Below are 18,956 nucleotides of genomic sequence, written 5' to 3'. Positions count from 1 at the left end.
TTGTTATTGATAACGTAAATAACCAACACACCCATCGGCCATCACCCATTGGTTTATGGATAATAGACGTCACAATATTATAATTCTATGATAAAACCATTACACCCTCCACCCACGAAGGTACGAACCACGATTTAAGATATATCTTATCTTATTCGTGGTACGAACCCATAAAAAAATTCTTTAATCTGTGGACTGTCCGACTGTGGTCACCACAGCTGCTGCATTCTGTGTAAACAAGCATCTTATCAATTATTGTAGCCCCGAATGTATTTTCAACATGATTGACGTGCTGGGGGGAAGGGAACGCTAAGGTCGTTAAGAGTTTACAACGCCATCTGTATAAAACACGGACGTCTGACATGGACACAAAATGTGACACCAAATAAACCACCTTTAGCGCTAAAAATATTCAATGAACGATGTATATGATAACAGAGGAACCTTTTGCGGACCGTCCTCGCTCCCCCGTCACCAACTACCAACACATCATAATATCATTACCAGTTCATTAAATCTTAAGTACGTGGTATAGACGTATAGTAATATAAAACAACACGTCTCGTTTGTCGTTTGTGATTATTTTACATTATTATCATATTTTATCAAATGTAATTTAATATCAATACAATTTAGGTATCCATTACACCAATACAATGTTCTATGATACAATTTATTTTAGCCGATTATAAAATGTAAATTAAATTATTCGTATTGAGTACCTATTAGACATTTCAACATTTGTGTATTTCTGCAATTGTGTTTATTTAATGTGTGTCGTATGAAAAACAAATCATATTAATAATTCATAATATCATCAAATCGTTATTAATTATATAAAATTGCAATTCAATCATATCTCTTTTGATAATCTTATTTTACTTAAACAATGTGTAATAATACCAAAGAAGAAGATATTGTTGAAAAATGGGGCTTGCCATTGAAAGAACTATATACATTGGCCCTTAAGTTTTTTAAGGGTAGGTAAAGTCTTATGTAAAAAGAATTATTTATTTTAATTCTTTTAGTATTATTATAAACTATTTATACCTAAATGTTGAGTACTTCTCTATTTTCTAAAATATAAATATTATGTTATATTGTAAATTATATGGAACATTGGAAATATATTTAGAATCTTATGTTCCTGCTACTCATTAGATTGCTTTGTATTTGTTCAAATATTTTATTTTTTATTAGATTGGCCAGGTAATCATTCTAATCAATTGTCAATATTTATCTTTTTCATCCCAATATATTGCTGCCCAAGAGAATAAGTTATTATATTTTACCTAAACATTTCTAAAATTAAATATATTTTTAACTTTTATCACGTTGACTGCCATGCGACCGCCGACGTCCGTATAATAATAATTAGGTATTGATAATTTTTAGACCGCCGGCTGCCGCACCATATCATTCGTAGGAGGCCATACGGCCGCGGGCTGCCGTAAATAAATTTGGATTTATATTATTAACTTTTCCATGGGGCTACAATAATGATCTTGAAAATATGCTGTGGCGTAGTGGGAATAATTGCAATTTTTTTGGTGTAATAAACACAGTTTTAACATTTTTTTTTGTATTTTTAATTTTTTTTTCAAATTCAATAGTATATATACAAATACAAATTTATAATGACACTGAAAAATGTCTTTGGCGTACCCATGATAAATATTCCTGAGGTCGCCGGCGGCTGCATGGCAGTCAACGTGTTAGTAGTAACTATCATTTTTAATACATTATGTACATTACCTAAGTACTTATAAAAAAAATATGTTAAAATTTAAATATTAAATGTTTTATAAAAATAATAATTGTGACTTAGGTATTCAGTAAATTATGATTATTAATTAGGTAATTTATTATTTATTATGTTTTAGAAAAAGAAGGTAAAGCAATACATTTTACTTATGATGATAAATTAAAACTTGTTGCATATACACGTCAAGTTAGCCATGGAAAGTTGGATGAATCAAAATTACCACCTTTAGGTGTATTTGATGTTATTGGAAGAGATCGAAGGTATAGAAAATATGTGATGATACTCTAAGTATTTGTATTTAAAAATATCAAACATTTTTAGATTAGCATGGCAAGCACTTGGTGATATGTCAACAGAAAACTCCATGGTTAATTTTGTTAAGTTAGTGAATAAAGAATGTACTTTATTCAAACATACTGTTGAAGCTTATAAAGCTGATTTGATTGAACAAAAACGAATAACGTAACTATTATTTAGTTATGATATTAATATGATATTTATATAATTTAATTTTTATAATATTTCAGAGATGAAAATATGAAAAAAGAACAGGAAGAACTAGAAAAACAACTGGCATTAATGGAATTAAAACAAAAAGATGAAGAAGATAGATATAGACAGGAAAATACCAAGTAATTATAATAATTATACTGAAGATATCATACATTTTTGTTACTGATTGTAATTTATTATTATTATTTTAGACAACTTATTCAAGAAGCTTTAAATAAACAAACCTACAGCCAGTTTTTAACATATGCTCAGAATCAATTTCCAAACAATCCGGATGAAGTAATATTTCATTAACTAATTTATTCATTTATATTTGTTAATAGGGCATACATATTTGGTACTTTTAGTGTATGCTATCTACAGTAACTTCAATGGTGTCGTATACTACCTATAATTTAATTGTTTTTCCATATTTGGTTTTATATTTTTATTTATGTATGGGAAAGTAATTTTGCATGTAATTGATCATCAAACTAAACAATATGAATAGTATTAGGTGATATGGGGATCATTCTTACCTCATTATGTACTAAAAAAAATAAGCAAGCTCATCAAGAAAATTAAATTTTGTTTTATGATTAAAATAAAATAACTTAAATTATGCAATAATTTTATATACATAAAAAATGTCACCTTCCCTTATGAGAAAATCCTAAATTGTCCACTGATAATTGAACTAACGACCACTAAAATTGAATAGGTATAAACGTTATTGGTTCTCTTAAGAGGACGCTACACCCACATTTGTTGTCTCCGTCTCACAAGTGCGTAACATTGCAAAAACTGTTTTGCGCGGGAAAGAACCGAGAAAGATACAGTTATAACTAAGAAACGAAATTTTCACCACATAAAAGGGAGAATTTTGTCTGTGCAATATCGTTTTTATTTTTTCGATATCATTTATACAAAAAAATTCTTATTATTTTATAATATATTAATTTTGTGTTTTTTTAAACATGAGTAACTTTTTTGGTAGTTCTGATATCGAAAAAATAAAAACGATATTGCACAGACAAAATTTTCCTTTTTATGTGGTGAAAATTTAGTTTCTTAGTTATAACTGTAGCTTTCTCGGTTCTTTCCCGCGCAAAATAGTTATTGCAATGTTACGTACTTGTAAGACTGAGACAACACATGCGGGTGTAGCGTCCTCTTAATTGGAGACAATAACTTCTTTGGATAAGTGGAAAGCATTTAACATTATAATCTAACAAATTTACGTTATCTTCATGGAATAATCAACCATTTTGTGCTTTTTGTTGATCCTAACAATGGTTGCACAAACACATTTTAGAATTCATATGGGATACTTGTTAATTCTAAGTTTAGAATTAACACAAATTGCTACACATTTTTCTACAAAAGGAATAGTGGTAATAAGTAATGCTGTTCTTTAAAATGTATTAAAAGTTTTTTTAGGTCACTTAAAATACTTTATCTACATATATTAATGATAATCAACAAAAAATAAAGTATAAGAAACTCTATTTAATTAATAGGTAGTATAATATGTGACATAACAGTTTTTGGTAAATAGTATACTATTAAAATTACCACACATTTGACTTTAATAGTTATTAGAAAGGTATAATGATTAAGCAGTCCAAACATGTTATTAATAGCAAGCTGTACTTGTAAGACAATTACAAGAACAACATTATCATCAGTATATGCAACAGTTACAACAAAACTACGAGCCCGGTAAAGAATTGGAAATCACCACTAACTCTGTAACTGTTCCTGGAGATAAAATTATTGAACACGAGAGCATCTGTAATGAGCAATGTGAAAATGGGCAATGTCTTTCCGGAGAATGTATATTTTGAATTAATTTCTTACACATTTCATTAAATAATTTTTTTTTTTTTAACTAATAGGCTCTGTTCAAACATTGTTTCCTGCTTCAATGTGGACAAGAAAAGACATTGATGAATTTAAAACTAATTTATTACGAGAAGGTGGAGAAGCCGTTATTAAAGTAAATCATGGAGAAACTGTTACGGTAATTATTTAAATTACTATTTATATTTTGGTATTTTACTGTATAAAATTATTAATTGTTTTTAAAAATATGTAACTATTTTAAAAACTGATTGTCCTGTTTATTTTTTGGTCCTATAGGTTAGAGTTCCAACAGCCGAAGGCGGTAACTGTGTATTTTGGGAGTTTGCAACTGATGGTCATGACATAGGTTTTGGTGTTTACTTTGAATGGGTTAAACCTAATACTAGTCAAGTTTCAGTGCATGTATCTGAAAGTGAAGATGACGATTGTGATGACTTGGAAGATGATGATGATGGTAATATCAATCAAGGTATATATATTATTAAGGGGATTGAAGTTCGCATATTTTTTGTACATTTTAGACCAATAAACAGTAGTAAATTGGACATACTTTGGATTGTCCGATTTTAATATATATACAGGGTGATTCTTTTATCAAAGAACACTCATTATTTAAAAATGATTTTTCAAAATATTTTTTCCATGGTTTCAAGTTCTTAAAATACCAACATTTTTACTAAAAAATTATATTTTTAAATATATTTTATCCTTATCATTTTTTAAGTTTTTTACTTCTTTGAATCACAATATAGAATTTTAATTTCATATTAAAAAGCCGAATATTTTTCTAAGTATTTTGATTCATAAAAATTGAATGTAGGACGAGTAGTTTATGAGTTATAAGTATTTAAAGATTAGACAAGCGGAGTAGTGGACAAAAATTTTGCGGGGTAACCCTGTACCACTCTACTCTGCCAATCTAAACTTTAAATACTTATAACTCATAAACTACTAGCCCTAAATTCGATTTTTATGTATAAAAATACTTAAAAAAATATTCTGCTTTGGAATATGAAATTAAAACTCTATGTTATCATTCAAAAAAGTAAAAAACTTAAAAAATATTTAAAGATGTAATTTTTAATAAAAACGTTGGGTTTTAACAACTTGAAACCATGTAAAAAAATATTTTGAAAAAGTCAATACTATTTAAATAATGAGTGTTCTTTGATAAAAGAATCACCTGTATATATATGCATTTTTTGACAAAATTTTTAGGCTTTTAAGGAAATCAATTTTAAATCAATAAAAGTGATTCCTAAAGAACATAGTATAGATGTTTTTAAATTCTAAGTTTTTTTTTGAATAATCAGACTTCAGTAGATATGATTAATTTATTGCCGTTTTTAGTAGTTTTTTTAGTTATGCAAACAAGAATATAATATTATTGTATTGTCATGTGCAAGAGTTCCATTCAGCAGTAGTTAAGGCATGACAATGATTCTTAGAAACACACAATAATGTTCATTTTCCCAATATAAACATAGTACAAGTGTACATGTCATATAAATTGTCTAAATTGTATTCCTTAAAATATGATACGCTCCAGTCCCCTAAGTATAAAAAATTCCCTAACATTAAAAATGTTGATAATTGATCTATTATCAATTATTATCGATAGGGAATTTAGTTATACAACTTAGAATTAAAATAATGTGTTATACAATTATATTCAGGGTGATTCTTTTATTAAACAACACTCATTATTTAAAAAAGTATTGACTTTTTTCAAAATATTTTTTTACATAGTTTCAAGTTGTTAAAAACCAACGTTTTTATTAAAAATTATATTTTTAAATATTTTTTATCCTTATCATTTTTTAAGTTTTTACTTTTTTGAATGGCAACATAGTTTTTTAATTTCATATTCCAAAGCAGAATATTTTTCTAAAAATTTTGACACATAAAAATCGAATTTAAGACGAGTAGTTTATGAGTTATAAGTATTTTAAGTTTTGACAAGCGGAGTAGTGGACAAACATTTTGCGGGGTAACCCGTACCACTCCACTCTGCCAATCTAAACTTTAAATACCTATAACTCATAAACTACTAGCACTAAATTCAAAATTTTAACGTAATAATTAATAAAAAAAAATAGCTTTATTAATTTATGAAATTTTAAGTATAGGTTACCATTTGAAAATCAAAAGTTGATAGTGGTTTATCTAATAAATATAAGGATGAAAAATATAAAAAAAATAAAGAATTTAAGAACAGTGTAAATCTACAATTTTGAAAAAAAAATTTGAAAAGTCTATACTTTTTTGAATAATGAGTGTTGTTTGATAAAAGAATCACCCTGTATATATGCGTGTGTGAGTAAATAATAATTTATATTAGATTTACTTCATGAATTGGAACAAAATGGTGTTACAATTAAAGACCTAAAAAAGAGTAATCAGTTGAATCGACCACCATTGTCAATAATAATACCAGTATACCGAAGAGACTGTCACAAGGAAGTTTATGCTGGAAGCCATTTATATCCTGGGGAAGGAGTTTATTTACTTAAATTTGATAATTCCTATAGTTTATGGAGGTCAAAAACGTTGTATTATAGAATATATTACTCGCAATAATGTATTAATTTTTGGATTGTATAAAATTTCTACCAATCTATTAGTCATTTTTAAATTTAATATTCTTTATATTCAGCATTTTTTTTTTATCTAAATGATGCTTGGAATACTTAGCGACAAAATACTACAAATTGAAATATGTTAAAAAATTAAAAAATGTTTAAATAAATATTTATACAATATACAAATAAATTATATTATACTGTATTGAGCTATCTACATAATAATTAAAACATTAAGAATCAAACATTTTTTACTTCTACAACATAAATATTATATGATGATAACCTATTGGTATAAATGAAAAATAAAAAATTTCCATTTTTAGTGTGCAGTAAAATTACCTTAAAGATAAGAACATTTCATATTAAATAATTATATTTTATATTTGAAGATGCAGAAAAATTATTTATATTTCTCAGTATTATATACAGCTATTGGCTAAGTCAGTCGTTATTACTTATTACTATTGCACACTTTTAATATTTATACTGTAAGCTATAACCAAAATATGAATATTTATTAATTATAGTTAGAGATTTTACCTAATTTTTATAATTTCAATTTGCAGTTAAAAAAATAATTAGGAGTTATAACATTGCAGCTATTGTATATTACTGTATTCTATTTGAATTTACAAGTACCCTATTCAATATACATTTCTCAACATGTATAAATATCAAGATCAAAAATTGATTGATAGTAATTTCTAATAATAGCATTATAAATGTAAAAAAAAAAATACTACTTAAAACTGAGTATAATTATATTATTATGTTTTATTTGTATAATTTAATCAAGTATTTATTAAAATTAAAACCAGTCAGAATAGTTGTATAAGAATTAATTTTAAATGTAAATAAATGTTTATGTACCAACTGTATCGTATATTATATTCATTATTAGACAATATGTATCATTGATTTAATGTAATACACCATTATAAATGCTATTAAGCTCTCTTTTTATTATTTTATTTATTTGATATATTTTTTTATGATATAAGAAAATATATTATAGTGCAGGTAAGTATTAGGCCCTCTTCCATGCTTAATATTTTAGCTTTACTTGATTTGCTTATATCAATTGTGTTCTTGTTAGTTACTTTTAGTTAATGACTACCAAATCGCATAACAAATTAAAGTGTGTTACGAACAGTGGTTTACATAATAGGGGCTTAGATGGGGTTGAAATCTTAAAAAAAAACCTCTAACAGTACACAAAATTTACTTCATTTATTTTGCCTAACTCTTTTACCGGGTTTAATATACAGCATTGTTGCATCGATAAGATAAATATATTTATGTTATGTATATATTACAAAATTATACAACAAATAATATGTAAATAATATGATATAACAAAATATCATAGGACTGAAGCCCCTCAAGATTTTTTCTTGTTTGCACTATTTCCAGAATTAATTTTATTTATTTATTTATTATTCGTCATATCAAACATACAACTAAATTTATTAATTGACAAGCTAAAAGTATTAACGTAGATAATAATATATCCTTAAGAATTTCATTGTTATGTTATATTCTAATTTTTGATTATAATTATTTATCAAGAATAATACTTTCAAGCAACGATTTTCTGGACAAGCAAGTGTTCATACTCTTTGAGAAAAATAAACGTACAACAAATATTTTAGTAAATGTGATACTTTGATCATATGGTTGTATAATATGACAAGTAAAAGAGGTCATCAATGTCTACTGAGACATAATATCAGTGTAAATAACATTTAAATTTGTATATTAATTAAACAATTCAACAGATAACGGTTATGACTCATAAACAACTTTTTCCTGCCGTGTAATTTTAAATGTTTCAATGTTGTAGAGCATTACATGAGTTAGTGCAAGACACAAGTGTACAAGGTGTATAGGTACATTTATTACATTTTCCAAAATATTATGCATTACAATTATTTTTTATCTAGTTATATACTTATATTACATTGTATATAAAAATAGGTATACATTAGATATTTATATATAGGAACTTGAAATATTACTTAAATATATTTTTATATAACTTTTTATATAACATATTTAAAAGATTTTAATATGAAAACACTTTAAATAAATTCACATACATTTGATTCCAATAATTTTATTTTTATTTTCATCAAAAATTTAAAATATGGTTATACAAAATAAAAACCATACATGGTCAATTTTTATTTACCAAAAACTATGAGGTATTATACCTTTAGGTTTTTCAATATAACCAACTTGAATAACTTTACTGATAAATGATTTTAGCCTTTGTACTGGACCTCCACAACCAATTGGTGTTACTTCTTCAATCTTTTTCATATAATTGGTATTTATGTATTCCAACATTTTGATAAATTGTCTTCCATAAGTTTGTTTAAGACTATAACCAGTTATCATCAGTATTTCATGTAAAAAAATGGCTGTTACATCTAATTGAGGAATTAAATTTACAGTTGCTGCAATCAGCATCCAGGCTTGTCCAATACTTAATGCTTTACCGCTCTTAGATTCAGTTACTATGATTGCTGCAAATAATCTTATAATACCAGTCATTCTTTTTACATACTTATCCTGTTTTTCTACAACTCCATTTGTATAGTTATAACATAATGATTTATAATATTCCTCATCAGTTTCTTCATTTGTTTTTTCAGCATTGTATGGGATAAGACATGGACATTTTTGTTTAAATCTAGCGTACAGCAAAATACCAAAGTCTGGATGAATTTTCCAAAGTTCTGTAACAACTGATGCAACTTCAAAAGCAGTTTCTGTCTTAACACTAGCCACTTGCTCACCGATATTTATTATTTTTTTAGCCAATGTATCTTTACAAAATATTAATGCATCTTGATGACTACTTGCTGTTACAGTAGAATTACCAGTTTTCACTGTTTTACACTTTAGTAATGCATCAAGTTTCTCAAATTTGTCTCTCATATGCCATGAAGATACTGAAGATATACTATTAACTGGTGTATTAATAGCTTTGACTAATTCTTGTCTTAAAGATTTTAGGTTATCATTACAGAGAAAAGAAAAATAACTATTTTCAATTTCTTGTAAATATTTCTGAATAATTAGATGATTTTCTAAAAATTGTTTATATTCATCTTCAAAATTATAAGATAAATCTTTCTGAATAGCTTCATGTTTTAAATGTTTATTAGTTTTAAAAGAAAAATCTGAAATATTACAGTCAACTTTTTTATCTGTGTTAAACTTAAATGTGAAAAATTCGTCTGATTTAACTACAGGATTTTCATTTTTAACAAAAGAAAAATTGTTTATTTCATTTTTAATTTCTTCAGATTTATTTTTTAATATCTGATCGTGGTAATTATTATTCTCATTGTTTTTAAGTATATTTTCAGTTGGTATATCATTCTCTTCATTTTTATGGCCATCAATTTTGAATGAAACATGTTCAACTTGTATCTTCAGTAACTGATCATAAAATATTTGAATAGTTTGTTGATGTTGGTTGATAATCGAGATATCTTGTTCATTAATATTTGAAGACTTATTTTTTAATTCATTTAAAGCTGTTTCAAGAAGCATACAGTTGTGTCCATAACTACTAAGTAATTGTGGCGTCATAATATGAGTTTCATTTAATAATTTTTTTATGCCTGATAATAAACTGAATGCACTATTGAGAGAGGAGTAAAACTTCATACTTATATTTTTTTTATCTAATGTATTTTGTTCTTCATGTAATCTAGTTTGAAATTGATCATTATTGCAATTAAGCTGTTTAATATTATAACTTCTGTCAATAGTGAGTCTCTTACGAATGGTACACTTAGAATCTTCATCAACATTTTTTGGTATTTTAGAAGATTCTCTTTTTGTCTGTTCCAAAGTATCAAATTTTTTGTTTAATATATTCCGTAAATCTATTTTTCTACTTATTTCAAATTCATTTGTTTTAATCTTCTTAAATTCGTCATAAAAATGTAAAGATTCATCAATATTTACATCCAGTGGTTCATTAAATTGTTTGCTACTTGTGACAAGAGAATGATTTATAACTGAATCTGAATAATCATTTTTAGAGGAGTAATACTCATTAACTTCTATAAGATTTTTATTAATTCTTTTCAAGTTTCTGTCAAAAAGAGAAAAATTGTTTTCATTTACTTGGTTTCGAGTAGAAAAATTCTCTTGATGCATATTTGAAAACGTTGTATTATACTGCATTACAACTTATAAGTATGAAACTATCTAAAATAACATCAAAATAAGTACTTAACAGTTAACACACTTACATTTAACTAAAAATGTATTTAAAATTATTTATTAGAATGATTTGATAAATTTAATTTAGATGTAGAACAAACTACAACAAGCTGAACAGTGAACAAGCTAAGAAGATAGCAGCAGCTCTCGTGCTTTACCACTTATCACTTATCAGTTCTGATGAGGAATATATAACCGCAATAACTGCATATACTTTTGCCTATGCATAAGGGGTTTTATAAACGTATTTATTTTTCAGTGGTAATTTAAGATTCAAATATTCAAGATGGATAAATCATAAATCATACTGAGATAAGACCATTAAATTTAAATTAGGTATACCACTATACCAGTAGTATTAGAAGTTATAAAATTAATTAATAAGTATTTATTATGTATATTATGTATCTATTAAAAATTAATTACAGAAAAGCTAACAAGAGGCCTCGCTACGGCTATTATTTAAGGGGCAGCATTTAGACAATTTTTCTAATCTCGTCTTAGCCGTCCGGAATGTATGACGTGTTAATTGTAAATAATTATTATTTATTAGTGTGACCAAAATTTAATGCGAATACTTCTTTAGTATGCACAATGCACATGCACAATATATTTTTAAAGGTGGTTTCACACGAAACGAATGTCACGAGGCAAACGTGATTTTAAGTTGCCGCGATCATTCGCTCAAAATTAAACACCTATATTTAAGTTACAGTGTTCACATAGAAATAATCGTTTGGATACAACTATACAAGTTGCGAAAAATCGGTCTTGTTTAATTTTGAACGAATGTTCGTGGTGACTTAAAATCGCGTTCATCCCGTGAACAATCGCTTCATGTGAAACCACCTTAACTCGATGGCAATATAAAATTCACTTTACAAATTTTTAAACTTACTGCCATTAATTTTAGCTCGAGAAAAATTAGTTGACGTTGTCTGATTTTGATCCCGGGAAAATATTTGAATTCAGCAGAATATTATGTCTTTAAATCTTACGAAACATTTTCGTTTCTAATTTTACTATGATAAAATATATGCATAATATTCAAAAAAATAAAACCAAAAATGAGGCATCCATCTACTGCAACCAAGTGATACAATATTCAAGCAAGTGGTGAAATTAATAGATTAACATTTTTATTTTATACGGGCTGTTTAAAAAAAATTGTTTGCCACAAATACTGAATGATGATGTTAAATTCATAAAAAAACATTCACAATATTCCACCATGAAGACAATATATGTTTTATAAAAAACATGTTTGATCTAAGAATAGGTAATTTAGATTTCTCTTTTTTTTTTTTTTTGTGGCTTGTTCTAATACCTGAAAAGTGGCGAAAGGAAATATTTGTGTCCACAACTTGCATTATTAGGTTGGCCTAATTTCAAATTGTATGTCCACAATTAGTATAATGATGATGAAACCCGTGTTCGCAATTTTTATATTGACTTGAACAATAAAATTTATCCATAATAATTAGTATGCAGCCTTTCTGAATCACAATTATTTTTTAGGCAGTGAAAAAAATTATCTTATAAAATACAATTAATTGAAATGTACACTAACATAAAAACATATAATAATTTTTATTATAAGTCATTCCACATTGACAACCATAATATGGATTTTTACATGCATTATACTAATAAGAATTGTAAGAATACATAGAACAATTTGCATTTGTACAATCCTTATTATTGTAATTAACTCCATTAAATATAATTGGATTTGAATCAAATTCACTTTCAGAATACAAGTCATGATCAGTGAAATTTGTGTGCACCATTTTCTCGACAAATGTATTTTGTTGATATGAACGATATTCTTTATGATCAATAAAATCTTCACCAGCAGACATTTCAATAATGTCAGTAGACTGATTAGTGTTATAATTATTAAAGTTAATAGTATTTAAAAATGAATTAGAATCTGTATTGTTTGAAAACAGTTCTTTTAATTTTATGATTTCATTATTAAGTTCAACCAACATTCCATAAAATTTGATGCAATCTATATAAACAGAAAATAGGTAGGACCTAGAGCTTTAAATATGTATTAAGTAGGTATCAGTATTTTTATTTTGTATTTTAATAATAATTAATAATTGAGCCATATGTAAGTAGGCATAAAAATTTTAATTCTTAAAATGATTTAATATTTATAACCTTAAAGAATGATATTGTTTTGCTCAATCTAAAATACCTGCAGTAAAAATAATATTGCATGGATACTTTAATAGGACATTTTTGAGGCTTGGTCAAAAACTCAAAACCAATATAATTATATAAGTGAAATAGATTTATAGATATAGCTTTAAATAATTATGAAATATTATGATTGATAAAGTAAAAATAAATGTTATCTATTTAAACATTGTGGATATTATACAGTGTAGGTACTACTATACACAAGATGGATTAATCGATCCACCTTGACTATACTATATAATAACACATGGTACCTACACATTTTATGAAAATCTATATTATATTAAAATAACTTTGATATTACCAAGATACTAAATGTTTAATTAAATAATAATAGATATGATTGAATAAAGAGAAATACGTAACAATAGACTATGGAATATATCCATAGAATCGCAGAGCGGGGGAAACTGAGACATTTTCCAACCCGTCTTTTCAGAATTTTTTTTTAATTTAGGAATTCTGAAGAAAATTGGAGATTTTTTCAATTTGTTCTCAAATCCTAACATTACCTACGGGTGCCAGTATCACGTGATGTTGGCACCAGCTTTTCGATATGTTTGGTCAATCAACTCAAAATCTACATGACTTAGTTATGTACCTATTGGCTATTACTGAAGTACTTATTTCATAAGTTACATAAACCTATTACATGTTCTAATACAATTTTTAATTCATTACCTTCTTCGTGCTTTTGGATATTTTCATTTTTTTGATTCTCCTGAGAATTTTTTATTATGCTTTCAGCATGAAGACATCCTAGGTTTTCTTTGTTACACTGTCCATGCTTATCGAAGTATTGATCATTATAGTTATTATAATTACTTGAAATTTTTTTATTATTTTTTTTTTTCAATAAATTTGTACTAAATGAATTTTCCTTTTTTTTGAGATCTTGATCTACAAGTAGAAAATTAATTTATATTTTATTAATAAAATATACCGTAACTTTTTAATTTAGAGCTTAGCAATACGCGTTAATAGTATCTTTATGTTTTACAATAATATGGGTTTTATTTTTTATAGTCACGATTTAGAGCTTTATCACTTTTGGGAGGTTTCTGGATGAAAATTGGATGTAATTGGTACTCTAGCAGATTACGATTAAACATAATATAATTTTCAAAACAATTGGGGAAAACAAACAAAAGTTATGGAAAAATATATAGTAATAATTATGTAAAACCATATCGATTTTGTTTTATTGTAGATAGAAAATGTATAACTCTAGGTACGCGATATTGTTATCAATTATCACCATTTTCATTAACATTGTGTAGGTATAGTAAATCTAATTCAAAAAATATTTTGAATTTATTTAATACATATTTAATAACGCTTAAAATTTTTGAATTTTGTTTGATCTTACAATCTTACAGCAATAAGAATATATTGAAAAAATATAAATCATTATGATAATAATTTATAATACTAATAATAGTACATTTATACTTTATAGATGAGGTGAGAAGCTATTATACCTACTTTGTTTTTAAGATTTACTTTTTCCATCATTTTTCTTTAAATAAAATTAAAATAATTTTTATCAAAAATAGGTAGGCAATAGATATCATACTATGTTAATAGAGTCATTATGAATAGTACAACCAATTTATTTTAGAAAAAAATTTTAATATCTCGATTAAATATCGATACTTACCTACTTATGTAATTATTATGGGCAGTTAAGAAAATTGTCTACATGTTGATGTATACAAAAGCAATGTATCCTATTTTTCTATATATACTTACAGATATCAATGTTTGAATCATTTATCGTGTATGTGTCACTATCAATTTCTACGGCTAGTTCTATTGTATTATTAGAACTCATTTCAGTTAAATTTGACATCGAAAATTCATCCGAAGAATTTAAATTAATATTACTTGATTCAATAATTTTGCTATAAATCTTTGATGATATTGATGTTATACTATTATTTTTTATTGTACTTTTAATGGACTGAATATTTTCATTTTTTTGTTTCATCAATTCATTATATTCTTGTTTAAATCCTATAATCAACAAAAATAAGTAATAGGTAGACAAGTAATTTGTGTGCATTGTCTCTTAAATATTTATAATTTAAATTAGTATGTATAAGAATTATAAAAAAATAGTTAAAAATTAAGATTTTATACTTTTATATAAGTATAATTTAGAAATAAAGTCTCTCAAAAATAAATAATGATATGCCTAATAGTGCTTGGGTACCTCAAATAATATTTTGTAAAGCCCTGTGTTGTTTTTTAAAAAACATAGGTACAATGTTGAGGTACCTGCTAATACCCATTACCCTTAATTTAATTTTGTAGTATTCATTAAAGAAAAAAATAAAGAAAAATAGCAGGTAGAAGGTACGTATATACTTATAATAATACTAAATACAACAAAGTTAACTTTACTGATACTTATATAAATTCTAAGTAATAATTGTTAGCTAATAACTATAACGAATATACGATAACATAATTTAAGTAGGTACATACTTTTCAAACAATTTTCGGTATCTTTTTGATCATTCTGCACATCCTATAAATAATATAATAGTTCATCGATATTCATAAATTATAGCAATATGTATGAATAAAGTTAATTAAAAAAACAATATTATACCTAATACTTATATAATAATAATAATTGTTTACAATTTGTTGGTTTATAAATTATATTATCTTCAAAATATGTAGAAAGTATTCAAATCTACACATACTTGGTATGTAAAATAATTGAATTAAGTAGGTATCAATAAAAATTAAAAACACATAAAGGTAAAATGTATCCTTACTTGGGAGAAACTAATTCATTGACACAACGTATGTCAAATGTATTTGTATTCAATGATTAATCATTGCATACGAAAAACTATTGTTAGAGAATGCAGTATATTATAATTATAGTAACAGTAAGTACCTTATTACCGAGTGTTTTATTGTCTCAGTCATAATTCTTCAACAGAAGAATAAAAGAACAAAATTCAAATATTTTACATAGATAATTCAAATTTGTATTATTATCACAGATATATATTAATTATATTAATACATTTCTGTGACATAAATATTGTGTTAAATATCAAATGTTACCAATGTTTTTCCTTTGGTATTTTGAATCGATAAAATATCACTTAAATTTTGAAAATCATTCACTTTCTTACTGGAATCCATTTTCTAGTGAAATTAAAATTTATTTAAGACAGTTAAAAATATATTTTATACAATTTTTATACAATATCAATTATTGAAATAAAATATGGTTGTTAATTAGAATTTTTATACACCACAATATATAGCAACCAGAATATATTAAAAACTATTTTATATAATATTTTGTTTTTATTTTACTGTGAAAGAGTATCATTCTATATTAAGGAAATAAGGTTATAGATATTTTGAATATTGCATATTTTCCATTAACTTTACATTTCGCAAGTTTTTTTTAAAAATATTTATTGAAACGGTACCGCGAAAAAATAACCACGGAAAAAATAACCCCATAATATAAGTTTATAATGAGAATTTTTTATTTATATATTATTGACATTGTTTTACAAATTTATACTTTACTACCAAATTATTATATTATATAAATTGACAAATTGACAAATTGTATTGTATTCCACGTTTATAATGAGAATTTTTTATTTATATATTATTGACATTGTTTTACAAATTTATACTTTATTACTTACAAATCATTTTTATTATAGGGTTATTTTTCCCGTGGTTATTTTTTCGCGTGGTTATTTTTTCGGGGGTTTTTTTTTCGGGGATATTTTTTCCGGGGTTATTTATTAGGCAAATCATTGAAACTAATTCTCTAAAGCATAAATTCTTAATCTTTTCTGGTCCACGGACACCTTTGAAGTATAAAATATAATTACGGACCCCCCCCCCTCCAAATGGCCGAATGTGGGCAAGACATTATTATTGTTATCCAAAAAAACGTTATCAAAACAAATTTATTTTTGGGTTAATTAAAAAAAATTCACAGCTACTCCGTAGACCTCCGAATTACCATCTATGGACCCCCGGTTAAGAACTTATGCTCTAAGGGTAACATTGCCTTCCTAGTTCTTTTAAATATATAGTGTTTGAAAAATAATGATAGTTGTAAAAGTATAAATAAAATATTTTAAAGGGGAATCGGATATTTCGGTGCCGCGGATATAATAATAATAATAAAGTGATACAATTTTAAACATAAAAAAAAAAAAATATTATTATTATATTATATCATTATTTCAATATTACAATTTTTAAAATAAAAAATAATTAATAATACATGATTACATGGACACATGGTAAAACATATGACAAGATATATGTACTGCTCTGCTGTACATTATGAGGTGTCTAAGGGGGTTACTGTTGGATGTTTCAAATTTGAATTCAATGATATAAAATAATTTATACAAAAAATGATTCTGATCGAAGATGGTATGTCAGCCTATATTGCGCATATATTATACGTTAATGCTTGATAAGCTATAACGACTGGACACATATATCTTCTTGTGTATCAAAAATCTATTTTTTTCTAAGATAACAAGACCCGGTTGTGCTTCACGACTAGTTCTTTAGTAGGTACATGGTTTAATTTTGTAAAAAAAACTGAAAACCTTAGCACTACCCAATTTGAAAAGCCGAGCTATTAATCGTAGAAAAACAAAAAATCAAATTCTTCTGTCTGTAACTAGAAAAGCTCTTGAATCGAATTTGAAGAAAATTCACAAAGCACAAATTTATTATAATAAGTATTATTATTTTTATTTAAGTCTGTCATACCTAACCTGTCATATGCATGATTTATTTTTCTTTACCTGAAATACTACAAACTGTCCGCAGTTTTAATTTTCCAAACATCGAGAAGTTAAAGCAAATAATTAACTTTTTTTTAAATTACACCCACACAGTGGCGTATTTTGGGTGATTTATCGGGGGGTGTCAACATTTATTGAACCTCACAAACAAAATTTTTAGTATTATTTACTAATTTAAAAAGACATTGAATTAATTTTTTAACAAATTAATATGTTAGGAATTGAAAAGAAGTTTTACATTTGATAAAAATAGTATAGGTACTATAAAATAAATGACAACATTAATGTCCAATATATTAGGACTTTTTTTTAAATGTCGGGGGGTGTCTAGACACGGAGGACACCCCCCCCCCCCCAAAAAAAAAAAAAAAAAAAAAAATACGCCACTGCACCCACAGGTAAACTCATTTTAAAAAGCAAAAAAATTAATTAAAGCTGGAAATATAATGTTTCGCCGGCGTAATGTATAGGCAAAATAGGTACATTCCTGAAATGTTCAATAGCTATTTTTTTATACTATAGTTATTACAACATAAATTTAGCTAAATGTAAGTATTGTGAATTGTGATTCCCCCGCGATCACCCAAATCTACGTGGGTTAGCATTCGTTTGTATGAAGTAACTACACATTGGTTCATTGTCTATGATTTTGATTATTCTAAAAATTTAGATTTTAAGGTTATAGCTATTAAATTATATATATTAAAATATTTGTTTTTAAGAAAATTTGATTTTTTTTTTTTAAAACTTAATTATTTACTCTCAATCAAATTATTTTGTATTTTTTTTTCATTTTAGATCAATAATACATTTCTGTTTTATTAGATTTCAGTTATATTTATATATAATTATTGTCTATGAACATGTATCGCTCGATCAAAAAATTTGAAATATTAATACACAGTTCTTGTTAAAGGAAATAAAAAAAAAAAGCGGGTAAGTCGTGGATGTCGCTCTGCTGTACAGTAG

At 25.7% G+C, this 18,956-nt stretch overlaps 2 protein-coding genes and 1 pseudogene across 3 annotated transcripts; 1 reads left to right on the top strand and 2 right to left on the bottom strand.

The window, feature by feature from the left end:
- Positions 1–470: 470 nt before the first annotated feature.
- On the top strand, positions 471–7,659 carry LOC107172156 (Golgi resident protein GCP60). Of its 2 annotated transcripts, none has more exons than XM_089225416.1 (9): positions 471–980; positions 1,884–2,025; positions 2,087–2,227; positions 2,293–2,397; positions 2,470–2,557; positions 3,901–4,093; positions 4,156–4,280; positions 4,400–4,592; positions 6,465–7,659. In XM_089225416.1, exons 1-9 carry the CDS (start codon positions 890–892, stop codon positions 6,701–6,703), a joined length of 1,317 nt encoding a protein of 438 aa, XP_089081542.1. In that variant the 5' UTR covers positions 471–889; the 3' UTR covers positions 6,704–7,659. The 2 variants fall into 2 exon arrangements, with proteins under 2 accessions (XP_089081542.1, XP_089081543.1); XM_089225417.1 differs by having other exon boundaries at positions 479–980; positions 4,400–4,577.
- A 788-nt stretch (positions 7,660–8,447) lies between these two features.
- Positions 8,448–11,082, bottom strand: LOC107169298 (uncharacterized). Its single transcript, XM_015518999.2, has one exon. The coding sequence runs from the start codon at positions 10,912–10,914 to the stop codon at positions 8,896–8,898; it is 2,019 nt and encodes a 672-aa protein (XP_015374485.2). The 5' UTR covers positions 10,915–11,082; the 3' UTR covers positions 8,448–8,895.
- A 1,517-nt stretch (positions 11,083–12,599) lies between these two features.
- On the bottom strand, positions 12,600–16,332 carry LOC149056038 (uncharacterized; annotated as a pseudogene).
- Positions 16,333–18,956: the final 2,624 nt, after the last annotated feature.

This window comes from Diuraphis noxia, unplaced genomic scaffold (assembly GCF_037042655.1).
Source record: "Diuraphis noxia isolate RWA-SAM2 unplaced genomic scaffold, SU_Dnox_SAM2 contig0004, whole genome shotgun sequence".
Classification (NCBI taxonomy): Eukaryota; Metazoa; Arthropoda; class Insecta; order Hemiptera; family Aphididae; genus Diuraphis; species Diuraphis noxia.
The sequence above is the reverse complement of the archived record's forward strand: the minus strand, read 5'-3'. Positions and strand labels throughout refer to the sequence as shown.

Bases quoted from the DNA above. Each gene is read 5' to 3' on its own strand.
- LOC107172156 (XM_089225416.1), top strand. From the start codon at position 890: ATGTGTAATAATACCAAAGAAGAAGATATTGTTGAAAAATGGGGCTTG. The intron at 2,026-2,086 runs GTATAGAAAATA...AAACATTTTTAG, and splicing joins GTTATTGGAAGAGATCGAAG to ATTAGCATGGCAAGCACTTG. The intron at 4,094-4,155 runs GTATATTTTGAA...TTTAACTAATAG, and splicing joins GCAATGTCTTTCCGGAGAAT to GCTCTGTTCAAACATTGTTT.
- LOC107169298 (XM_015518999.2), bottom strand. From the start codon at position 10,914: ATGCAGTATAATACAACGTTTTCAAATATGCATCAAGAGAATTTTTCT.